Source organism: Chroicocephalus ridibundus, chromosome 1 (genome assembly GCF_963924245.1).
Source record: "Chroicocephalus ridibundus chromosome 1, bChrRid1.1, whole genome shotgun sequence".
NCBI classification, from domain to species: Eukaryota; Metazoa; Chordata; class Aves; order Charadriiformes; family Laridae; genus Chroicocephalus; species Chroicocephalus ridibundus.
The window spans coordinates 121,506,123-121,532,360 of NC_086284.1; the positions used below are offsets into that span (position 1 = coordinate 121,506,123).

General features: G+C 46.9%; 1 protein-coding gene across 2 annotated transcripts; it reads right to left on the reverse strand.

The window, feature by feature from the left end:
* Positions 1-6,433: 6,433 nt before the first annotated feature.
* On the reverse strand, positions 6,434-15,669 carry LOC134507619 (OX-2 membrane glycoprotein-like). 2 transcript variants are annotated; one of them, XM_063318518.1, is made up of 5 exons: positions 15,579-15,669; positions 13,588-13,923; positions 8,220-8,531; positions 7,526-7,671; positions 6,434-6,588 (listed from the first exon to the last, which is right to left on the reverse strand). In XM_063318518.1, exons 1-5 carry the CDS (start codon positions 15,667-15,669, stop codon positions 6,484-6,486), a joined length of 990 nt encoding a protein of 329 aa, XP_063174588.1. In that variant the 3' UTR covers positions 6,434-6,483. The 2 variants fall into 2 exon arrangements, with proteins under 2 accessions (XP_063174588.1, XP_063174515.1); XM_063318445.1 differs by lacking the exon at positions 6,434-6,588 and having other exon boundaries at positions 7,274-7,671; positions 15,579-15,626.
* Between the last annotated feature and the right edge of the window lie 10,569 nt (positions 15,670-26,238).

The following is a 26,238-nucleotide window of genomic DNA, read 5'->3' on the forward strand; positions in this document are numbered from 1 at the left end:
CCCTGCATCCCTCAGAGGGCGACTGGCCTCTGCCCTGGAAGTTGGTTGACGATTTTCCGCCTTTTTTCAAAGTGCTCCTCGGAGGCCAATCAGAAGACCTGTGGTGCTAGGGTTTTCTGGGAATGGACAGACAGGCAGGAACCGTTCCCTCCTTTGGTCCTGGGAGCCTAGTTAATCATTAATTACGGCATAAAGTGTGCGGGTAACAACACAGCGTGGCTTTAGTGCGACTTACTCCACCGACTGCAGTGGTAGCCAGAGCTGGAAATAAAGAGCACGCCCTTTTTTGTCCCCAGCGGCCAAACTTGATATTCCGCTTGTTAGCCCCGTGCTGCTGAGCTCCACTACCAGTGCCCTCATGAGGACTTGCCCCTCGCACGGAGTAAATGTGAGATCTTCGCCCCAGCCCACAAGCACACCAAAACCATAAATTGGATTATGGAAGGAGTCTCTGCAGAAGGCAGGTTTGGCTGAAGTCCCCCCTCCCTGAGTACATTTGCCTCTCACGTAATTCCAGAAAGGGAAAGCCATGGGGGCGACAGAGCCCCTGCGCTCAGGGGTGATGTCTTGTGCTCAAGGGTTTTGCTGTAAAACCACGCAGCACAGCTCCTGGCAAAACGGCAATCCAGTGGGGAGATTACGCACTGTGTCAAGTTTCTAGCTGCATTTACAGAAGGATACTCTATACAAACTTTCTGAGTTTTTCCTTTAGAAAGGCAGAAGGCTTTTTCACAAGAAAACATGCAAAGCAATTACCATACACATTCTGTCTGTCTTCATCTCTGCTATTCATGAATTTCACTCCACCAGGAAGGACAGCATAATGTTTTAGATTTCTTGCAGTTTTCCGTGAGTGTACATCCCACGCCTCCCCCCGAACCTTGTAGATTAACTCATAAAAAGGCAAGATGGACTCCAGAACACCCCTCCTGGCACCTCCATTGGGGGAAGCAGCTCTGCCCAGCTTCTCATTGGGCCCTGCAGCACAAGCTTGCACTTCAGGGGAACATGAGGGAAGTGAAACCAGCACACACCACCACGTCAGAGCCTTCCACAGGGTCCCTCAGGGATTTTCAGCCTCTCTCCCTGTGTTTAGCTCTATCATCACTCTCCTCTGATGCCAGCACCCCCCTGTCTCCTGACTTCTGCTCCAGGCATGAGTGGAGCAGCCAGGCAGGAGCATTCAGGACCCACCTCCCTGTGACTCGGAGCATGGCCCTAGCAGCCTGCCAAGAGATGCTCCACAGCAAAACCTATGGCACATAGTAGAGAAAGCTGTGGCCACTCACGTACATCCCTTTCCCCGGGTCAGAACTGCTAACCAAATTCAGGCGTTTTATTGAGAAATCAAACAAACCTCAATAAAAACCAAGCGTCATGGATTCTCACACAAGCAACTCGAGGAATGAAGGGGTGGGCGCGGATGCAGCTAACGCCGCGGACATCACATGTGGACTTTCCTTGGTTAGGAAGGCCCAAGAATGAGTACAGGCAAATACTTTCAATGCATGAGGGCAGCTGCAGAGGGACGCGAGCTCACTGTCTCAAGCAAACACCCAGCCCTAGCTAGGGCTGAGCAGCCAACGCAAATACCACTGCAACATGGATCTTGCACCCAAGATACAGTAGACAGAACAGAACAGATCTGCTTCTCTCTCATCAGCCCCAGAGCCCAGTTGGAGACCAGAAAGCAGACCCAGTTGCAGGCAGCAGTAGAAGGTCATATGCATAGAGTTTTGTGGAGGTGTATCTTCAGGTTTTTGTTTTTGTTTTTTTTTTTTTTTTCTATGTGAGAGGGAAGGTTGGTGCAATCATCTTAAATTACGCCCACTTCTTCCCTTCTAGAAACTCTTAATTATCCAGGCAGCAAAATGGGCTTGGCTATTTTTGATTAAAGCAACAACCTTTACCTCCTGAATCTCACTGCTTTTTTACCCAAGCCAACCTACCAGCCAACTTTACTTCTATTAATAAATCCTTTCTAGAAAAGAGACAGCCTACATTTAATACCCTTAATATTAAACTGTTCTGAAGGATATATGCAAAGATATTCAGAAAACTGTACTAGGACATTCCCCCTTTTCTCCTCTTTGTGTATAGATTCTGGTATTTAGAGAAAAACCTCTAGCAAACAAAGATATATGTTTTAACTCACCTGGTGGGCAGCTAAAAAACCCACCACGATCTCACTTATGAAAATAGCTACATTCTCATAGACAAGGAAGGCTCAAGGCCTCTAAGGCAAATTGGTTTCTTTAAGCTTAAAATTTAACCATGGGTGTTTATGACGAGATGCTGGACATTCTGTTTGAAAGATAATATCAAATAAAATATTCTGGAGAAAAAAAAAAAAATCACCAGTTTTTTGTCTGAAAGTGTAGGGTGCTGGGTTTTTTTCTGCAAGCTTTTCATTGCGTCTTGATCGTTCATGTACAATTTCAAGTGCTCTTTTGCTAGAAAAGCTGCCTTTTCTTCCCTTTTTCTTAAGGTAGTTGAAGACTGCAGCGTCTGCCAAGTTAGGGAAGTCAAAATGCTGCTTGTATTGTGTACAGATCTTAGGCTGAGGATTCCTTCAAGCTTCCCAGAAAACTCAGGTGCCTTTTTTAAAAGCTGAGCAGACTACAACAGAGTCCATCCACAAACAGCTTGGACAAGAGTTCAGTGCTCCTTTCACACACAGCTTTATATGGGCAAAGATGAAAGCAGGGGAGATATGAGAAGGCCCTTTGTATGGCTTCCAAAATATGACTAATTTCTAGTATACTAAGAGTGCAAACAAAACATATCCTTGATTTTTATCTGTCTGGTTCGATAGTCTCATTTATGAAAGGGAAAAATGCACTCAATTAGTGCAATTCTCTTATTTCAGCTTGTTTGCAGGGGCTTAGTGCTGAAAACTGAACAAAAAACAATAAGTTATATTTTCTTCCATGTCTGACTTCATAAGAAAATTCACTGGCGTGGTATTTAGTAGTTGAATCATTCCCCCAGGGTCTCACAACAGAGAAATAATGAACGACGCTTTCAGTCTTCGACCACCAAAACAAAGTTCCTTTTCACTGTGTAGACTTAGTCCTATGCCTCTGCTAGCAGTGATTTCAGACAAAGAATATTCCTCCTATTTCAGCCGGTGACTTGTAAAACATCTGAGGGCGGCATTTCATCTACATTTCAAAGTCACATCTTCAGCCAGAGCTACTAGGGCAATTCCATTATACCTTACTGCTCTCTTAGAGCCGGGAAGCCGGTATCCAGGCAAATAAAAATACCAACACGGTGCATTTCTTAAACAGCCTGGCGTGCCAAAACAGGAACCTGGATATTTTATACAGCCTGAGGACCCTTTGTTATGTATCAATACATATACATTTAAAATACAGTTTAGAAGAACACTGGCTTAAGGTCCTACACGAGTTAAAACCTTAACACAAGCTGGCTAATGCCAAGATCAAAGGATCCCAGAACTGAGGTGTCCAGGCTCAATAATCCCATCTGCTTTGCAGAGAGAGAGACACGTTACTGAGAGCCAGTTTTACTCGAGTAAGAGACAAGCATTCCCGCTTGGCCTTTTTCCATCTGTTAGGAAAAATGATGCCCTGCATCGACACCACTGTTGCCCTGGGCTGGACAAGTTGCAGTGACAGGAGGTGGGCCAAAGCCAGGGTTGGGTCAGACCAACAACTGACCAGCCATGAGACAGGTGAAAACCTAGTTTTTTTTCCATTTCGTTTGTTTTGGGTTTGGTTTTGGTGGTTTTTTGTTTTTGTTTTTTTTACAGGTGGAACATTCCTGTAAACTTTGAAAACATGCTCTGCTTCCATTTAATTACAAAGTTAACCTGCTTAATATCATTCATATTGGAGTAGCAAAAGAGAGCAGTCCATTCCACTTAAATTTGTTACTGGTTTTATTTTTACTTCTCAAGACCTATTCAAAATTTGCAACTTTTCATAGCCTAGATTCTATTTCTTAAAATAAATACTAAGTATCTGTATAGACCTATCTGAAATACAACCTCCAAAGAATTACTTCCAAATTGTTAACGGAGATAACTGAAGAGATAAGCACAAGATAATCACAAAGAAACCTCAGTACAGCAGTTAGGCTGTTATCCACCCACAGTAAAAACTTCTGATCCCTTCAGTCATGTGCTTGTTTGTTCCCTGAATGGTGGTTTGTATCTATTTTGTACACTTTTCTTTCCAGCTAACAGCCAGTTAAAGAGAGTCCATATGCTTACATTATTTCCATTGCTACATGAAGCCAAAGTTCATGGCGCTAGCATACAGCATTTTATGGCATTGCATTTTAGTACATGCCTTTGTATAGCATGAAGGCAAATACACGTACTGGTTTTAAGTGTTCTGCCTTGGGGTGTCATTTGCTGTTCGCATTCTGATACTGTGAAAGACAAATAGATCAATAACGTCTTCCTTTCCTGCACAGCATTTTGCTTGTAAGCTACCACATCCTCCTCTTTCACTCAGTCTCTATCTCTACTCCTATCGTGCTTGAAGGCAGAAACCTACAAAAGCTTTTGACAATTCAATATTCAGCTAAATAGCAAAAGAAATTACAATCCCGCATGTAAAGAGATACTTTCATGACTCGAAACCCTGCTTTCCCCCACTCCAGGTGATCAGCTTATAGAAAATAATAGTAGGTAATCTCTGCAATCTTTCTGTGCTTATAAAGGTTTCTTGCCAACTTTGTGCCTTTCTTCCCTCTGAAAACCCTTTTCATTACCTGTGTCCAGACTCCCTGTTTCTGAGACTCATTTATCTCTCTCTCTTTTTTTTTTTTTTTTTTTAAAAAAAAGACCCATTAGTTTAAACATTAGTGGAAACTTTCTTTTTAAACTCAAAAAAAAGTCTCCAAAAACCCCCTGAAGCACAAGCGGGGACCCTGCTGAGTGGCGGGGGCTGACGCCACCCAGCCTGTTCCAGAGAGTGCCAGGGCCTGAGCTCTGCCCTCTTGCCTCACAAACCACCAACCCAGGGGAAAAACCTGCTTCTGCCCCAGCCCCTTCCCTCACAGAGGAGGAGGAAATTAAGCTGCAATGGCGGGAAAGCTTGGACAAAACACAGCTTCCTCATTTGACAGTTATGGGGCTCAGGAGACAAATTCCTGACTGTGACAGTTGCAGCCAGTTCCCCTTTCCCCGCACTCGCCAGCTGCGTTATTACTAAGCTCTAGGGAGCCTAAAAAAGCCTTTTATCACAAGGACTGGGTTTATTCATTCTCCACTCGCCCACTCGCTTTCATTTTGGGTTACTTGGCTTTTTGACTACAACTCAGCCTGGTTCATCTGGGATGCGCACGTTTGAAATAGAGGGGTGAGGAAAACCCAGATGACATGCACTTGCTCCGGGAAGCCAAGCGGAGGAGGAGACAGCCCGCACCGGCCAGCTTCATGCTGCCTACGAGATCGCATTGGCTGGGGGGGGGGGGGAGGGGGGCTCATTTCTGCTTCCCTGGCTCTGCAGGGAAAGATTTCACAAGCACAGGGCGGAATTCAGGGAATTACAGAAGAACTGCCAAGATCTGACCTGCAGGTTAGAAGCAATGAATTTTAAGCAGTAGGTAACACACGTCACCCTGTGCTGGCGTGTATCTTGCCCATATGCAGCATCCACCTCCTCACTCCCACCAGTCTCCTGCTTCCCACTCACCTGCTACTACACCACGACACACACAAAACCCAGCAACCAGCCTACTACTCCTCCAGCTGCCCTTTTATTTCCCTGTTCCCCCCTGCAGGCAGGTGGCACACCTGGAAACACAAGGCAGCTGTGATTGGTTAAGGAAATTAAGAAGGGGGCTGTGGAAACCACAGAGGGGAGAAGGAAGCACCTCCGTTCCCCTTTGCTTTTTCATTACTTTCTAGGAAAGGCTAGTAGAAGTTGGAGTTGGCAACTTCCTCATGCCTGATGATTTCTGGCTTGAAGCCTGTTGCTCCCGGCACCTGGGTTACAAGTTCAAGCTGGCTGCAGTCTTGGCCCGGTCTCTCGTGCCCTTTGGGGAACATCTTCAAACGCATGAAGCTCACAGAAGTGCACTAGGCAGCTCCATGGGTCTTCTGAATCCCGGCTCCTGCTGGGTGTCTCCTTTGATCCATCAGCAACACCTCCCAGGCCAGCACCCTTACAAAGTGCTGCCCAGTTTCAGACGGTGCCCCACCCAGTTTGGAGCTTGCAGTGTTAAAACATCAGGAAGGAATAAGCAAAACTTTCAAAACTCCAGAAAATACAAAACATGAGTTTCATTATGCTGATCCCCACAGGCAGTCTGAATAAATATTTTACAGCTTTTTTTTTTTTCCTACGAAATGGAATATTATAGTGTAACAAAATAAATAAATATCTATTATAAATTGTCCATTTTTTGTATTTCCCTTGGAGTACAGCCACAGCAAGTTTGCTTGGAAGCCAGAGGTGCCATCATAAGAAGTTTCTCTCTCGCACACGTAGGCCAGGCAGCTGCTCAGGTGTTCAGCGGTGCCCCGGGGCTGGGGGGCACTGTGGGAGCCCGCCTGCCCACAGCTCCGTACTGACCACACTTCTTGGCCTTGGTACAGACAGGAAGGACCTAACAGAAGAGAAATTGTTGGGTTTTTTTCCTTCTTCAAAATAGATGAATATTTTAAGCGTGGGGGTAAAGAGCCAGGCTGTGTGCATTACCCAATGGGTCCTTGCATCTCTCTGTGTGAGGGGAAACTAAAGTTTTCCCCTCGCAACCCCCCCAGCAGGCTCAGCTTGTACCTAGAGGCATGGCAGCCATGGAAGAAGACATGTATGGCATTTTCTCCCACTGCTTTTTTTCTCCAAAACACCCATCAAAAGTAAGGGTGCGTACTCTGGGCATATCCTGTGAGGAGGCTGAGGTGCCTTCAGCACAAAATCGGGTTGTGATTTTCTGAAACAATGCCACCTCACTCCGTTTACCCCTGACTCGAGCTTGCCTCCTTCACTTTCTGTGCCAGGACGGCTTTGGCGGGCAGCCTGCAGCGCCTCGGCCCCTGCCACAGTGCAGCACCCTGGGCTTTCCGCACAGAGGCACTCTCTTCTTCTAAAGACCCCGTTTTGTTTGAGACGCATCCTCGAAGCTGCTTCCTCCACGAGCTGCACTGGCCATGCCGGAGGGAGGTTATTTTAGGAGATGCAGAAGAATGGTGCAAGGGTACGGCCACTGCTTGCACAACATTTTTTGTGCATGAATATAGTAACAGAGTGACGTTTCCCCTGCCGCATGTCTTGTCATTGAGAAAGTGAATGTTTTCTAGCTGTCCTCACTGTCGGGCGCCTATGGGCCTGGCTAAGCACCTTCAGGTTTCCCCTTCCCAGCGTGCTGCTTCCTAGCCGTCTGGCTGGGGGCTGATCCCTTCGTCCCTCTCGGCCCCAGGCGCAGCCCAGGCTGGGCAGCATGCAGCCAGACTCGGAGTGGCTGGGCAGAGCCGGGTCCCGGTGGTGACCCCCTCGACTGGTGGGGGTGCGCCCTGCAGCAGACCGGGGAATGGCAGACCTACCCAGCATGGCGGGGCTGGGTTTCTCTCCGGGCCGCGTAGGTGCTTGGGGCAGTGGTGGAGGAGGCAGGTGAGAAGGAGGAGAGAAATCAGGGGGACCAGCACCCCCACCGCAATGGCAATGGCCGGTGCCACGCTGCTGTCCGGACCTGTGGGGAAAGCAGTGGGTACTCGGTTTGTGCATGAAAGGGAAAAAATAAACAACCTAAACCCATTTCAGACATCCCTTGGCCAGTCCCTGGGGTGAGACAGGGCAGATAGGGGCACTGGGAGCACATACCAGCATGTACACAAGTGGCACCGCCGGCAGGCCTGTGTTTGGGGTCTAAGGCCATGGTCAGGTTGCACCACCCAGCCCCTCCGAGCTACCCAAAGCTGGCACACTGTTGGTGCATCAGGCTACGTGACAGGGAAACCCTGCGAGTCCTCGGCAGAGGACATCACGGTACATCATGTGTACCATGGCACATCATGGTACACCAGGAACCCAACGGGCAGTACGACATTATATGCCATCACCCAGGATGTCTGGCTACCCCTCAGCACCTCCACCATTCCTCCCTAGCCCAGCTCTGGCTACTCTCTCAGATGCCTTCCCCACCTGCCTCCCACCTCTCGGAGGAGTTTCTGATCTACCCCAGGAGGTGCTTTGTGGTCTTCTCCCTGCTCCAGGGCAGGAGCAGGGTTATATACTGACCCTGTGCCAGGCTGTCCATGGGCAGGACCAGGGTCACGTTTAAAGAGGGGTGTTGGATCACGCAGGCAATGGGGTACTCCTGGAGGATTTTGGAGTGGGCGTGGGTGAAATTGCTGATGACAGTCACGGTCTGGTTGCTGAGCCTGATGTGGTACTCCCTTGGTTTCTGCTGCAGGATGCTGGGAAGGCGCCAGGTGATTTTTGGAGCTGGCTTCCCTGTTGCTGAGCAGCTCATCCCCACCACCTTCTCAGAGTCCTCAGCTTTGTCTGGACTGGGTATAAGCTTAGCCTCCACTTTGGGATTTGAGATGGCTGTAAACACAAAATGACAAAATCCGTTACTTTCTGCCCATGTTTGAGCAAAGAGCATCTGTATTTACCATTTTATCTTGGAGGACAACCTTATCTAATCTTGCCTCCCGCTCCCCAAAGCCCCGGCAGTGACAAATAAACATGAGAGTCATCGGGTAGCAGTCTGGAAATGAAGAGCTTGGCAAAAACAAAGGACAAGAGGGGACAAGTGTCTGTGTTTCAATTCTGTTATTAAGAGCAGCGCTGCAGCATCCCAACTGAGAAGTGGTGGTTATGGACAAGTAAAAAGCAACGGGTAGTGAAACCATGAAACCACATGTCCTCCTCTCTCTGAAAGGGCTGAACTGCTCCAATGAATCAAAATTCTTGTTCTTTTCCCTTAAATGTGTCTGCAGGATTAGCTTTGTTACTGCTAGACATGTGCAGACTTGTGCACCAAAGGACTAAATGCATCTATTTATGCAACACAGTAATGGTGAATTTGTATGTGGTTACACCGCAGGATTTCACCTGTGAAGGTTTCGTGCTTATACAACTTTCTTCCCGCTAGTGTCGGGTTTTGGGGGCATTATGGTATCCCTCAAAGCCTTCATTAAATATCGTTCGTTCTGAACTCCTTCTCACCCTAGAAGATTTGTGGATGCTGTCACATTTAATCTTAGTCAGCAAGAAGGATAAACTACAGGCGTCATTCATGCTTACTCGCTCGCATGAAGCCTACTTGTTGATTCCTATCTATATGAGCTGTATTTGCAAGGAATTAAGAAAGGGGAGGAATGCAGGAAGCTATTTTCAACCTGGGTAGAACTCCAGGGCAGATCTGAACACTTAAGGACCCATATATCCCCTGTGGAAAATCACCTATTTATTCCTCAGCCCCAAAATCATACCATAATTTCGGTCAGAAAGGACCTCTGGAGGTCGTCTAGTCTAAGCCCCTGCTCAAAGCCAGTCTAATTAGCTCAGTTTGCTCAGACCAGGATCTATAAAGGCACGTAGCTCCATTTGGGAGTTGGACTAGATGACCTTTAAAGGTCCCTTCCAACCCAAGACATTCTATGGTTCTATATGAATGCTCTATGATTTAAAAAGCATCTATTACTACATTTAGTAGTACCCCATGTTTATATTACTATTTACATAGCAAAAATAACAATGTTCAGCACAATATTTATGCTGAAATTAAATTTTATCCCAACACTAGCAAACATTACCATTATTTAGCAATCCTACTTTTAAACAAACAAAAAAATAAATCTGTTTATTCTTCTTAGGAAAAATTATTCTTTTTCCCTTTGGGTGGTAAATGAAGATTTGCATGTGAATGAGGTGTAGAAGACACCGAATGATACTGTTAAAGGGGAAAAAGGCTCGTGCTAATTGCATACTGGCACCTATAATGTCCTGGTACAATTCCAGATGCACCTCATGAGGTTGTCTGGATACTTCCAGCTCTAACTGCCAGACTGTGGAAGCAAGATGTTGTATACCATCAGTTTGGTTGTTTGGGTTTTTTTGGTGTTTTTTTTTTTTAATGGCTAGACCTCATTTATTTACTATGGTCCTGCCTGCCTAGAAAAAAAAAAAAAAAACAAAAAAACCAAGCAGATACTTCTCATTCTTTGCGTCACCCATAGACAGAAACTCAAACCCCACAGGCAGAGTTGATGAAACCCACTAGTGTTGCTCTGACAGCAACAAGAAAAAAGTGTAGGGGGATTTCAGCTGGAACTTCTCAAAATGTCCCATGTATGAAAATACAAGTGTCACAAACAGTTTATGTTTTGATCAGTAAATGAACTCTGAACTTCTTCTTTCGCTCACGGGATGCATAAAAATAACATATCCACCCACGGCATTAACTGCAAATATTAGCTTGTGAGATCCAAAAGCAGTAAAGGAAAGCTGTCACAGATGTTTCCAGAGGGGATGAGAAAAATTGCTCGGTATCTTGGCAGAAACACATGCACTCCACGTCTGCTCTTCTGACTAAGCAATCCTCTCTCTTCTCACATTGGACCCCAAGGAATGATTATCATGTGAAAATACTCCTGTGGGGTTGAGCTTGCCCTCAGCAAGTGTCTGTAATAGATGCATGGTCAAAACTTGCAAGTGCTTGCTTTTGCAGTGCAGTCTTGCTATGCTGTTTGTTAGCGTGTGCCCGCTGTTGACATTTGATGCATAGGCTTAAATTAACTGCATTTTGTGTCTTTCATCAAAATATTTGTTTCCAATGAAAAAGTACCTGCAAGAGATGTTGTATGCAAGTACTCGCATTAGTGGTCTTGCAGAGCAATAATGCGACCGTTCCCAAATTCGAGCTGTGGCAGTTTTCCCAAGTATTTGAAAAAAAGGACTTTCTAGTAAAGTACATCAGCTTTGATTATCTGTAATGGCCTTCTGTAATTAAAAGGGGACTGTCAGGTCATGATGTACTCTTTACGTTTCAAGTCTTGACAGTGATCTTGGAGAGACTGATAAAAAATTTTAGGAATTATAGTACACTCATGATGATAGAAAACCTTTTCCAACCATATGGGTGTTCATCAGCAGCCCCGTGCTTCAGCTTCCCTGTCTAAGAAATAGTGATGGCATTTCTGCATCATGCTTGAGCCTTCCAGGAGAATGGTGCTGTCTATGATGAAGGCAGAAGGTCCCTGAAGACACTCCTGCAAATGCCCAAGGAATTTTGTGACCCAGTGAGTCACATTTTCCATTCTTGTGTGGCGCGTCCCCCTCTCTCTGTACCTGCCCGCTGTATCTTCTTCCAGAGTTTCATTCTCATCCTCTTTGGTGATGAAGGTCAGCAAAATATTTCCAAAGCAAAATGGAAGGGGAAGGGGAGCAGGCTGTTCAAAAGAGACCTGTCAAGCAGACTTGAAACAATTCTGTTCCAAAATGGTTTTGACTACAGGGTCGGAAATTTCTGCTCCTTCTTGCACTTGCTGTTTTCAGCCAGGCTGGTCTGAGATTCCTCCAGTAATACCTGTTTCTTTTTTCACAGTGTGGTATCCAGTTCTTAGGTGGTTTCCACTTCCCCTCGTCACACAGTGATGGTGCCCATCCTGGAAGAGCCCCTCTTGCGAAGACTGTTGTAATTGGGCAATTACCAGCTTGTAAATTCCCTGGCAGTCCCCTCTCAAGGGCAAAGACATGGCAGCGTTTCATTTTCAGCTGGTGACTCTGTAAGCCAGCTTGCTCACCTTGCCCTGAATCTTTGGGCCATGGGAGATTCCTGCTGGCCTCACGCTCCATCCCGGGGAGTCCTCTGTGCTTGTTCAGACAAGTTGTTCCCGTCATTATGAGTTGGGGAATAAGGGAGTAAAACTGTGGCTTTTGAGTTGCATCACATAAATTAGATTCAACGAAATATGCCGTATATGAACGAAAACCTGGCAGAGTACCAACCACTTGGTTTATTCATGATGACCCTCCAGGACATGTTTGATGAAGCACATTTCAGGGAGGCCACCATGACCCCTGTGAGCCAGCCCCTGGCAGTGACCCAACAGGAGCAGTGGGCTCGTGCCTGCCTGCGGGAGAAGTGAAACCCTTCTCACTTGGTGTTTTTGTCCAAGACGCAGGAAGAGATACTCACAGGAGTGTGTGTAGCAGCAGAAAAAACATCTTTTTTTTTTTAAAGGAGTGCTCTGCTAAAGAACGAATCATAGCCACAAGGCTGGTCATTTGAAGAAATATTTCCCCCGCTTGGATAAAAAAACCCACCACCACAAACAAAACAACAAAACAAAACAAATCTATCTCTGTGTTTAGATTCACATGATAAATGAGAAAGGGATCCCTCTGCAAGGCGCTTCCATACTTCCCTGTAATGTATAAATCAGTGTTTACCCTCTGAATGACTCAGGGCTGGGTGTTTTTAGGAACACATTCCTCTTCATATCTGAAATATTGAGTGAATTTCGCCTAATTTCTCTCTTTTGCTCTAGGAGCTTTCCCAAGGGAGAGGAAAAAGAACTTTTGTTCCAGACTTGGTTTTCCCTTGTATTTCCCCCCTGCCTTTCCCCTATTGCTTAAGTCATCTTTCCCTTACAAGCCAGGGGCATCTTTATTTCCGCACACAGGACTCCTAGCACATGGGTATGTGTGTGGGCATGTGTCTGTGTCTTTGTCAGCAGAAGGTACTAGGGATAAACATAATACTCTGCAGGGCTCATACCACCAGCAGCAGGTCCCAGACACTGATGTTTTCCACATGAGACATGATCTTTGGCCAACGTCCCCACATCAGAGTACTCGATGAGAAAGTCGGGAGCTAAGAGGGTGTCCTTGGGACATGTTTAATGTCTCTGCTTTCTCACTGGCAGAAAAGCAAAGCCCTCCCTCAAAAAGATAAACAGCTTTTCATTCTTTATGCACTCTTCAGTGCATCTATTTGCCTATATTTCAACTTGTACTTGCTAGCTGACGATTGCCAAATATTGCCACCTCCATTCATGATTTGTTTTAACTCTCTTCTTGAAGCTCATTGATGCTGACCTGCACAAGATATACATGTGGCAAAGCTCACAAGCTGCACTGTATTTCAGCCTTTTTTTCCTTTTTTTTTGCATCCCTTTCCCGAAACTAGCCTGACTACTGTCATTTTTACTGTAGCTTCAAAATCAGCTACTCTGGTCACACATTTGCCACTCACTGCCTTTTGAATATTTTGACTTTTTATGATCGCAGGCCAATTTCCAGGCTTAGGAGGTGAGAGCAGCAGTGAAAAGGAAGCAGAGGAGCAGGGGGTTCATGGTTGCGGCAGGCCAGCTGTCAGCACAGCACATGGCCAGGCGAACTTGGAGGAAGTCATGGGTTACACATCAGTTTTTGGATCTCACTATTGTTGACTTAAAGGGGAAGAAAATGAAAAAAATGTTGAATTCTGCTTTCCCATCAGAGGTAAAACCAGAGAGGGATGGGGAGATACAGAGGAAGCTGAGCCACCTTTCCCACAGCAATTTAGCAATAACCAGTGGTTGAGGAAGGTTTTTCCCAGGGAAAATGACTTGGCTCCTCAAATGACAGCCCGTACACAATTATGATGCCTTACCGTAAACCTTGAGACACATCCTGCCGGTGACAGCCCCCGAAGGGAATGTGTTAAAGATGCACTTGTAGCATCCTTCGTCTTGGAGGGTAACTCCATGAAGAGAGATGGCCGAGTCTTGTAACTCACTGTGGGCAAAGCTCACGTGGTCAGCATAGCCCTTCGCGATCTTTTGGCCATTCATTGTACTGTAAGTCGCTATGTTGTCTTCAGCCCCATCCATCTCCTTCTGCCAGGTCACCTGTAGCACATCTTCTTTCGTGACCGACCGGCATGAAAAAGTAACGTTTCCTCCTGCCTGGACCGACTGGACCTTTCTGTGCGTCACCTGCACGGAGGCTGGGGGAGAAGCAGGTGCTGCACTCAGTGTTTCTCACCACCCTTCTGCAACCCACCCCCAGCAGAGGGGCCCACAGCCCCCCTTCCCCGCCACCCCTCACTCCTGAGCAGAGCAACTCTGCCCTTCCATCCAGGGAAAAAATGAAAACGCAGCTCAAAAAAATTGCCCTGAGAATGTAGTTAGACCTGACACCTCTCACACAAAGCATCTCGCCAGCCTGATACCTGTGCTGTAGAGAGTGCCACCGAGAAAGGCACCTCCAGTGTCGGGAGCGACTGATTTCAGCCAGCTAAGACTGCATTCCCATGGGCACCTGTGGACAGGTTCCCTAAACATTCAGCCACACTAATACCCAAACGGCCGCCAGTGCATGACCGCTCTCCTGGCACTCCTGTGGTGTAGTGAGAAGGGAAGTAAAGCTGCTAAAAATTCTTACATATATCGCTATACATCTGCATCCACATTTGTCAGAGACTGATGAGAGAAGAGAAAACTGGAAAGAAAAATCAAGGTAGGGAGGACCAGAGGCAAACTGCATCCATCCTCCTGTCGCAGGCTTGAGGCCACGCATCTGGGAAGCAGCTGAGACCCTGCTGCAGGCCCACGGATGGAAAACTTACATACCATAAATGCCATAGCATTAAAGGTTTCCAGGGAAAAGAAAAAGAAATAATCAACCTCCTCTTCCAATTCACAGACACATGTGGAAAAAATATTAAGGGGATGAGCAAGCAAAATGGATGTTCCCAGGTTTGACAGCTCAGCTCCACAGTTCTCTTAGGATAATAGTTTTTAAAGTTCAGTTGTGTACATCAGCACGGGAAGGGAGATATCAACAGGGACAGTTACAGCATTGAAAACATCATTCAATTTGCAAGAAAGGGAAATAGCTTTGCAGGTTTTAAAGAGGAGTGAGGCTGTCTGCAGTGGCCAGAGGTTCACTTGTCTAACCCACCCGACAAAGCTCACTCAGGTCCTGTGGCCGTGGCTAGGCAGATGGCCGCAGGAGAGCAAGAAACCAGCTGTGAAGCCGTGACAGTCATTTTGCTCCTCAGAGCTCAGTAGTGCCATAGGCAGAATACAAACTATGATCATGGAAGCTAGTTTGAAATAAATTCAGGCTTTTCTACATGATTTTTAATTACAAAAACAAATGTAACACGCCCACACTTTTAGTGGCCTGAGCAGAGGCGTACAAGCACCATGTCCGTCAATACAAAAAACTCTGTCCTGGCTAAAGCAAATCAGTGCCGATGCTCTGACCCAAATTCCAGCCACCACAGGAGATGAAATCGGTCATCGGAATCACTCATACAGGTCATTGGGAGCGCTTGGATATTCGCCTGGTTTATGATTTGCAAATCGCAATAAATCCATACATCTGCCTGCAGCTTATAAATGGTAAATTTATAAATTAAGGTGGTAAATTAAGGAGAGGATGCTGTCAACGCAACCAGCAGTGACACAGCTGAAGCCCCACGCGAGTGGCGCCGTTGCGTGCAGTGCCACAAGTGCCCTGTCACCACCGGGCTCACCCCGAGGGGATGCGAGGTGGGCACTGCAGCACTCAGCAGCACAGCAGCAGGCTGGCAGGGACACCGAGGTCCCTAACGCCATTACAGTAGTGATACAGACAGACAGACGAGGGAGTTACCTGACACAACGGTCCAGATGCTGGAGAGGAGCAGGCAAGCGACCATCATCTTAGCTGTGCGCTCAGCGAGACGAGTGAGCAACTGATCCATCAAGCGCTGCTTCCCCTTTTTTATACACTTCGCTCTTACTCTGGGGACATTCCCCCTCCCTGCACATACGGTAAGAGGGGCTTCGTAAAAACCTTCTGCCCTCCGGCACTCAGCTGAACAACAAAAATTTTGGGGGATATGACAACAGATGTCAGAGCCAGAAACCGAAGATTTCCCAGCTGGGCTGCTAGACAGATAGGGGGTAAGGGGGTTACAAGGCTGGGTTTTTCATGAATGCCTTTTCCATCAGGTTAGGTTTTTGCAAGCACCTAAATAAAAGCCCAGGTTTCTAAGCTGGTGGCGCAACTGGTGCCTGTCAGTCTGCAAGGGGCAGGAGGAAAAGCCACCCTGGTCCTGACCTCGTCCCAGGGAAAGGAGCTCAGGTCAATAGTCACGTTGCAATGAGTAGTATAAATGTACCCAACGTGTAACTCAGAGGACCCAGTTAGGAGTCTACACCCCACGTGTAAATCGGTGGAGACCCAGGAGCTGCTGATGCTGCTGTAACACAACTCTTTCTGCAGGTAAGAAGACCAGAGCAAGCCAAGCGCTCAACTCTGGGACTAGGTCATACTCTGCCTCAGGGAAAAAGCAGAGCTTTGGTCTCCCCTCTCCTCCACTGGGGTTGCCCTCATCTCTGCATGCCCACGCTCCATCCGCAGCCTTGTCCCTCGGAAAGACAGGGCTGTCATCCCACAAGCACACCCCTTACTCTTGGCCCTCACCTGAGGTGACATAAAAATAGCTCACACAGCTGTTTTAAGTCGTTGTTTTTGTGCCTTTTTGCTCTGCCAGTTTTACCCTGAGTTTCTCTTTTTTTCTACTGGCTGTGATCACGTTGCTGAAACCAACAAAACCCTCAGCCCACGGGTCATTCACGCACCACGCGGTGGGGCAACCAGCTGGGGAGACCTCATTTGCTAGCCAAACTTGTAGTGGTAGACTGTGTTTCATGTTTCTGCTTTCTGATTAGGTGGCTTATGTTTTTGGAAATTCTTACCACTCCAAATAACTATGATTGCATTTGAAGTGTTTTCTTTTGTTGAATTGCCGCACAGATTAACCTTAAATCATGCAAATAGGCTGAGGGAAGCCAATGGACCCAAATCATGATGTGGCAAAAAAATTTCTCAGATGTGCTTACACATACACAGTTCCCTCTGTCTCCCCAAGTAGTAATTAATCATCTGAAAACAGAAACAGCTCAAGTATCAGCTTCCTCTAAAGAAACATTTTGGATGTGCTTTTGAGTAGGTTCAGTAATTCATTCCCTCCACTCTGCAAACTGCCATCGCTTCATACAGTTGTCTTTTCCTTTGAGGGATCACACCTCATTTTCCTTTTCTTGACTTATTTTCGTAGTTGCATTTTCCTGAAAGATCTCTGGAAGAGCATTCTGACCTGACCAAAATGTGAAACCAATGAAAAACAGTTCAAACAGTTCTTGGGGGGTTTGCCAGACCATTTTGCAGCTACTAAACAATGCAAATATATAGCTCAAACAGGCTCTGGAACAAGTCAGAGGGAAAACTGCCAGCCTTGCAATGGAGTTTCAGAAGCAGACGTTTAATTTCTGACTGTCAGCCTCTCAGAACTTCCAAAACTGAAAAAAAAATTAAAGATTTGCTGAAACTATGTACTTTTGCACCAAAGTCTCCTAGCAGGGTGTGAGTGATCTCTGCAAAGATTCATTCCAGGCTTTGTTGGTATTGTCACCTTAGCTCTGCAATCATTTTGAAAGAAAAGATTAACAGAGGAACTTTCCATAAGCTTGCAGACACTGTTGATGATGTCCTCATAGCTGAACTTCACCACTTAGTGAACAAAAAAGGAACTGTACTTGATTTAAAAAAGAACTGCAAGCCCAGATGATGTATTTTTCTCCCCATAGGAAATGTTCTTTTCAGCTTTAACCATTTTATTTTCTGCCAGAAACACTCTAATCTTCCAAAAGTCCTTCCAAACAACCCTGAAAACCTGGGTGCTGCTAGAGCAAACACCTTTCGATAAAGAGCAAACCTTCAGTCTCAGCAACATCCAAGCAAAGGATAGAGGTGGCTATTGTGGTTGGACAAATGTGTTGACTTTAAATTGTTTACAGCATCCCCTACGCTGGCTGTTCCTTCCAGGCTCTGCCTCTCCGCTGACAGCTCCTGATGCCACAGGGACCTGCCTCCCAGCCCACCTGCATGGGTGTCCGCATGGGCATCCGACTGCTGCAGCATCTCTTTCTGACCCCCCTCCCCCCCGACCCTTCCTCCAGGGCCCATCCAGCATCAGCAGTTGATTCATTACTTTAAACATAAGGCAGGCAGGTCCACTCATTAAGTCCACCACTTATTTCAATTATTTTGTACACTAAATAGTGTATCTTTAAGTGCATTTATTCAGACAGTTCCTGGTCTGTTCACCTTTGCATCGACTTTTGGTGGATTACAGACCTCCTCCTTGCTTGTCGGTCAGATCCCCTGCTCTCCTGCTTCAGTTGCACAGCAGCTTCATTTCTGAGAACTGCACACCATGCCTGAGCTTCAGGCGCTTTCCAGAGCCAGTGAAAGTTTGTGAGTAAATTAAGCAGAAGATAGTTCTGCAGTCATTGCTTGAAAACCCCAGTGATTCACATCCTTTCCTTCCTTTCTGCTGCACTAGGGTGCTCTCTCTAGTTCCCAGTAAATCAAAAAGAGGACACTGAAGAAATAATTGCACAGTCACTACATGACAACATTTCCACACAGCCCAAGTGACTAACGATATCGATAAATCACCTAGTTGAACTTCTGGAAAATCCTGCCAACGGGAGCCACTCAGGCACCATTGTAGTCTAAAACGTTGTTTTGTCAACCCTCAATCTAAAATATTGTTTTTTCAGCCATCCAAACCCAGGTTAACTGGGTAGCTGCCTGCCTTGTCAGCAGGATTCAGTGCTGCCTCTCAAGACATTTCCTGTAAAGAGAACACAGCAGAGGGCCACGGTTTCATCCATGCTGAATTGTAGTGACTCTTGGAGGTTGGTCCATCAGTACCAGTAGCAGGTACTGCTATTGGGAAGAAGCTTGTCAAATGCAATTGGACGGGCCTAGAACTTTATAACATGTTCATAAATAATGCCTGCCTACAGGAAATCCCTCTACATCTCGTCTGGCTTTGGAGAGCTGCAGTACGCTGGGGTAAAGACAGCAGCTGCATCTATCGACATACAGTCCAGCCCGTGCCACTGCATCGGGGCAGGCTGCGGCAGGACCTGCAGTCGGCAGCCAAGGGATGCGGCGGAAGCAGGTGATGCTCATTTGGGCAGGGTTAGAGACAAAGCATCATGTTTGTGCACAAGCTTTAGATCAGACGGCACAAGGGCAGTTTGTATGCAGCCACAGCTGCTTATCCTTTGTTGTGTTTGACTTGGAGGTATTTGATCTGTGATCTCTTCCCAAACTGGGGTCCCTCCTTCTGCTATTCCACTGCCGTCGGCTGCAGTAAAGGACTGCAAATTACAGCTGCCGGAGCTGAAGTCTGGCATGGGACTGCCTAGCAAAGTGCAAAAGAGAGATGAAGCAGGGAGGGGGGGCTGCTTAGCTGAGACCTAGTGTCATGGTGGTGTACACCTATCTGCAAAACCACACGTTACTGGGGGACAGCACATGTTTTGAAACTGTCTGGTTAACCGCCTGACACTTCTTACCTCTGTGTTTTGATGAAGTTGCTGCAGACACCTGATGTTTTACACTGAGATTTTTTTCTTCTTTTCCAGCAAGGTACCGCAATTACAATGTGTGAATTAAAACATACTTATTCCCTGAACCATCAGCCCTGCAAATTGTATTTCTGCTTCTTCTATTTTTTCTTCTTCCGTGTAGCTCAGGAGGAAGAAGAAGGGACAAAAAAAGACAAAAAGGAGAAGAGAAGAAAGCAAAACCAGACTGCATTGGAAAGCTTCAGTAGCAAAGGCTGGGCTTTGTTGGGGTTTGAAGTATTTGGTTTTTACCATTCGGTTTGTCACAGCATTTCTCAGAAGAGCATCATGGTCAGGCATGTGGTTTCCTCTTGCCGAGAGCACCCCAAGTTGCTATTTCAGTTGAGGGATCCTAGAGGGAGTCCATACTGCAACCTGCTAGTCACGTTGTGGAGGCCACCAGCAGCAGCACGCCCTTGCCGGCTCCGGTGCCCCAGGAAGCCGCATCACCCATCCATTCCCTCCCTCTTCCTCTCCCACCCCCCACTCATCAGTGCTTGCCTGCAGTGGAGGCTTTGGGGTTATTTTAGGTGCATAGTATCTGGGTGCTGCACACACGTACTGTGCGAGAGATAATGGGCCTCTTCGGTCACTGAGTTTCGCTCCATAACACTGCCAGTACAGAAAACAATTCATCCAGCAGGGAAACCACGCCACCAAGGGTGCAGAGATCCAGTGGAAGGATGGGAAACTGCCTACCAAAAATAAGGTAGGTTCCATGCCATTTTATATTTAGTTAGTAAGCAAGAGGGCTAAGAGACTGATTTTATAAAAAAAATAGGATAAAATTATACCTGCAATGAGTCAACCTTAAAGCTCCATGAGGAGCCTCTTGATTAAGCAAAGATAATTTAGCAAGCAAATTAAGATGAACAATATCGCTCTTAGTATGTCAAAGAGTATTGCCTTGGGATGTTTTTTAGGGAGGTGACTTCATCCATAGGCTCCCAGCACTGAGAGCCTGCTGAAGAGAGGAAGGGTGTTACAAGTGAGGAACACAAGGAGCAGAGAGTACATGTCATCTGCTCCAGGTTTTCAGGCAGGAAAATTACCCTTAGAGGTTCATCTTGCCATCTCATATGTTGGCACCATGTCTTATACAGACAAAATTTTATATGCGCTGTATAGAAATAGGTTAAATTATACAGTATATTTAAATGGTGTGCATGGTATATATAAATATACTACAGTTAGGTACAATGGTGGTTAGGAATAGCTTGTCTCCTAAGGAGCTGTGAAGGCAGAGGAGGATGCTCGGCAGGATCCACCTAGGACGGGAGGGTTGCCTCCGGCACTGTCCGTGCCGGAGATGCTCAGTGCAGGGATCCCGAGCGCTTCCGGGCACCAGCCAGGCTGCCCCTCTGCTACCGCCAAGAGGCTGCCATTGCTGCCCTCCCTGAGGTGAGGGTTTCCAGCAGGATTCACCACTGTTCAGCACGGCATTCTTTAGTATCGCCCATAGAAAATGGGGCAAATTATATTGGAAATTTCCCTTTTACCTGGATATAGTAAAGCACTTGGATGTTTCTGAGTTTATCCCATCCAAACAGGACATGCAGGAAAGCTTGGGCTCTTGAAGCAGCACATTACGAAGCAGAGAAATTAAGTCACTTAGTTGGAAATTTTTAAATAATAGTAATGAACCTCTTCCAACAAAAATGGCTGGCTCAAGCAATTACTTTTTTCACTAACACAAAAAGAAAGAGGTTTGCTTTGGGAAAGCAGCAACTCACATGCTATCGTACACCAGTCTGGGATTTTCAAGGAGGGTGCCTAACCCCATGTGCCTAAATATTATGGAAGGGGGAAGGTGAAAGGCAGATCCCTGGACACGAGTGGGTGAGGGCTGGCGCCCAGCTGGCAGCGCTGCACAGGGTGTCCGGGGCTGGCCCACCCGGGCTGGCAGACCCCACCACAGTGCCACAGCTGCACATGGCACTCTCATCCTTGCTGTGTTGTGGTACACGGTGGTGTTTTGCCTGGCCTGGCTAGCCACGGGCATAGGAAAAGTCACCTGGAAAAAGCAACACTGCTTCAGAGTAGCAGGCGCTGGACGAGTCTCCCACGCAGGCATCCAGCCCCTCTGGCCATTGCTTTGCCGGGTATTCGTGTGACAGCCTTGCTTCTGCTAAATAGCCTCGTAGCTCTCCGTTTGTGCCTTTGTACTTCCAAGGAACGGTCATCAGAGCTCTCTGGTAACAGCTGTTCTAGTAGAAACAACCAGAAAGCCACTGTGTGGACAGATGATTTCCCTGAAGGCGCTCAGAGAGGAAAATCCCCTCTCTTTCCCTTTGTCTTCTTGATAGATCAAAGACGTGCAGCCTCTGAGTACTATACCCTGACTGCTTACTTGGTCTCAAGGAGCTCAGATGAGGCACTCGGTTGCCAAAATTGAATGTTCTGCTTGTTTCCAAAGAGAGTGCATCCCTCACCTCCCCGCAGTTCTGCAGCCAGAGGTCTCAGGCGTGACAGCTTTACCTGGCCTTGAGGGAAAGGGCAAAAGTCCCCAAAGCAGGAAGCCTTGCTCTCAGAAGCAGTTTCAGTCAAGGCAAACAAAATCCACGTGAAACGGGTGGGTCCTCACCTGTGGCAGCAAGGAGCAGGGTGAGCTCACGCGCCTGTTGGATCTCAGCCCCAGGCTCTTAGCTCCCAAGCTTGCCGAATCCCCATTGCTTTCAGTGCCCGTGTCACACACATAGGTGGGACTTCTGCTGCTTTTTAAAACATTCCTGACTGCTTTTTAGCAGCAGGAATCAGGACACGGCGTACCAACTTTTCACAAAGCAGATTTTTCCTGCTGGCTGTTGACGGGGCTGTGAAACCCATACCCCTCATCAGAGGGGAGGAGAGGAAGGTCCACTGCCGCAAAAGGCAGCACCGGCATGGTGCTGTACCACAGCCCGTGCTCATGCAGCTCCACACCTTGTTTTCCTCACTTTTAAAAAACTCTTCTGTAACAAACCAGTGCCAGGAGAAGTAACACAGGGAAAGCATTAACTAGCTTCCCTTGCAGGACAGAGAGCAACTGCAACCCATCTCCTCCCTCTCCCGTCGATTAGCAGTGCCGGCTCGCTGTGAGTTCTGCGTAGCACATAGCTCCTCCGTCATAGCTGCCCGATTGCTGATAAAGCTGCGTCTTTCTGAAAAATCACTGGCCTTGCAGAAGTTCAGAGGGATGGAGAAATGACGAGGGTAGAGTTTTTTGGGTTTTGTTTGGTTTTTTGGTTTTTTTTTCCTCAGAAAACTCTCGTTCCTGTGCAGTGACTCAGCATCCTGGCAAAGCCCCCGGTGCTGCAGAGGTCTGGCCCCAGCCACCGCTGCACATCAAGCAGCATGAGAGGCAGAGACTGAGGATGGGCTAGGAAGCCAGATCGGCTGCTCCACAGCACAGCGCAGGCTCACAGTCAGGCTAAAGCAAAAGCTCAGGTTACAACATAAAAGTTCATACGTGTCTCATAGCGGTCATTCCATCCACACCAACCTGGTCCTGAGATCCTGAAGGCACTTAGTACTGCTGAGGGAATCAAATCCATAGTGATCAATAATGCTAAGGTTCCCCAAAAGCGCCCTTGTAGAATTCTTATCTTAGACACTAGGCACGTACACACCTCCAAAAATCCCCCCCAAAGCATTTTGTTCTGCATTCACAGCTTATATTGTCGTAAACCCAAATTCCTAAGGTATGAGGCTCATGCAGTCACACTATCTAGCTGTCAGCCTCTCTTTTGAGTAGCTTTAACCAGATCTGGAAAAAATCAAAGTACATGGGCACCTGCAAATGGGGGAGTGTCTACAAGGCTCAGGAAAACTGACAGCCAGGTGGAGGAAATAACCCCAAATTATGAACCCAGTGAGACTGGCAGGCAAAGTTCATCAGCTTGAGGTGAATCAGCCCACCTGTAGGTGAGGACCAGCTGAGGCTGGCGGGGTCGCAGGAATTACAACACACTGAAGTGATGGGGCATCGGGCTTTCTTTGTCAAGCAGCCAGCCACAGAACAAGGATGGCACTTTTTTTTGCTTGGTCAGATGGGGTTTTTCTGAGGTTTTGGCAGTTTTATGTCAGAGATAGTAAGTCTAAGGAGCCAGGGAGGAACTGGCTATTTCTGGAGGTCCAGCTATTTCTGGAGGAAGGTCCAGCTATTTTTGGACCCATGACCTCTGGTTGAGGGAGAATGAGTTAGATGGAGACAACAGCTGCAGCGGCTCCCCACTGAACTCCTCCCTCCTGAAGACTAGTGCTGTCATGTCCCACTGCAGATCAGAGGACATTGTTGTATTTCTGGATGCAGGTGAGGCTGGCATCACCCCTTACAAAGGTGTCTCAGTGGATGCACGTGTGACCTTACCATCAGCGTTCCACTGCCTCTGCCCAGGAAGTCTCCCTTTGGGGAACAGAAAGTGCGTCCACCGCCTGGTCTCTTGGCACTTTGGCAGATGGGTCTAAAGTAAAATCAGACTGAAAGCAACCTTAGTTTCAGGTGTGCAAAGCAGAGCTACCACAAAATCAAGCTGTTAATAGCAGATGGCTTAACGCCGCAGCTGCTGGGAGAAAACGTTGCAACTGGGAGCTGAACGATTTCAGACACCACCATTTATCCATAGACCCTGCTGCTGCCTCTGTACTTAATTTCTTGACCTTCTTTTCTTCTTCCTATATATCTCCAAGTCTGCCACTTCATCCCTTCCATTTGGAGAGCTTACTTTTTTGTGGCATTTCTATATTTGGCTTGACCACTTCCCGAGCATGACAACAGCTCATACAGCTGCTCTGCAAACAGCAAAGTGATACTCTAGAAACAAAGAAAATGAATTCTTGCCTTTGTTTTTATTTCAATAGCTGAGTCACATTTCTCCTCTTTTGAGACTGCTGGCCAGAACTATTTCCCAGCATGTTCGCTGACAAAGCCATACTTATAATTGCCTCCAAAAAAAAAAACCCAACAAGAGTCAACCCCCTGAAAAACACTCCAACCACGGGCAAGTTGGGCTCTCCTCTAACTGCTGGACACCTGCCTCAAAGGAGCCAGGGTGCCTGTAGCGTGAACACAGATGCTGAGAAATGTTTTCAGTTCCCAGACCACGCGACATATTTTCACACGGGATTACACGTTATTGACTAAATAGGAAGACTTTATCTAAGGGCTGTGCAGCAGTTTACAGGTCTAATTTCCTACAGGAACATAAGCTATTCCTCTTTTGATAGTCCAGGGGAAGAGCTATCCAAGCCCAACAGCCTTTCCGTCTGAGCAAGGGAATAAAAAATCAGACGCCAACTGAATATAAACAAGAAAAAAATGGAATAAACAGATGATCAGAAAACAAAAATACTTATATCAAACTCATGATATCTGACAGTTACTATATACTCATACTCTGAATTATGTGTATTATAAATATACATAAGATACACATCGTTGTTTTATTTTAAGTGTATCTCACAGGACTTCTAGGGACAAATTGGATGAAACATTCACACTGGCATCTCCAACTAAGCCAGAGGAGTTTATGCTCAGTATAGGCAAAATGCTATATACAATTCAAAGAAAACCAGGTAGGCCACATCTTTATTCCCAGCTGTAATAAAAGCGATCTAAATTCTCCCACTAGACAGGAAGTTGGGATGTTCACTAACGTCTGTGAAACTTCCTGCTACTCCGATAAGAACACCGGGGACACGTGCAGAAAGAAGTTATTTCATGCTAATTGTGAAACGTGGGTAGTACACGAAATAAGTAAGTTCTAAGAGGACAGGCTTAGCAAGGAAAGTATCGACACCAACACCAGAATGGTGGCATTATCTATTTACTTCCTGTCCTGGGAAAGAAAAAGAATATGCAAATATGCAATTAGACTGACTCATAATGCACTTCCACTGGCAAATTGGGCGCTTTTCCCAACTTCATATGACTTGGCAGCTTTACCGTCCTTTAGTACATTTTTATTATATAAGTAAATCTAACATAAATATAAATACCACATTGTGAAATGTTTGTAAATTACTCTGTGGGTGTTTTAAAAGACAAAATTGTAAACTAAAAGCAATAGTGCACTCTCCAGTGAGCCTAGCCCTTATTATCCAAAAACTTGGTAGCAGAGCAGTCTGGGCGTAATTTAAAGGATCTTAAATTTGCCAAATAATCTCAGTAGTCAAACCTGGAAGCATAGCCGCCTTCTTGAAACAGAAAAGTTCATTTGCTACTGGATGTGCCAGGAACTGGCCTGCCCACTAGCCTTGCACTCACCCGTGGGTTTGTAATTCGTGTAACACAATTGCCGTGTTTCTCTTCCTTTTGATTTTCACCGAGACACACCAGCGCATAGACTGATGTGAGTAATTTGGGCGGGGATGGGGTTCACTTCACAATATTTACTGCTCACTCATCCGTCTGGAGGTATTTCATACAGACAAGCCCTGAAAGATTAATAGCTCCCCAAAACCACAGACCTTGCTGACCTACTGCCAGGCTCCCCAGGGCGGGAGAGGTTCTACTTCTCAGGAATGGCTAAATGCTGTATCGCCTGCCACCAGGTGCCAACTTCTCCCTGCCGTCCCTCCGTCTGTGGACCTGTGATTTGTGCCTCTCCCCGCCTGGGGCAGCCACTGCTCCCGCAGCTCCCGGGACAGGGCTCGGTGCCGGCCTGGGGCTGCCTCCCAGGGAGGACAGAGGAAAGGCTGAGAGGGCAGGGGCAGAGAAGCTGCATAAAGCGACTTGCCTGAAAAGCTGGCGGAGGGGGACACCCCCCCGTGACCATGGGCACCCGGGGGCTGGCTAACCCAGGGAGCGAGGACTAACCAGCGCCAGACCTAACCTGCCCACCCTTATTTCCAGATGGAAATGC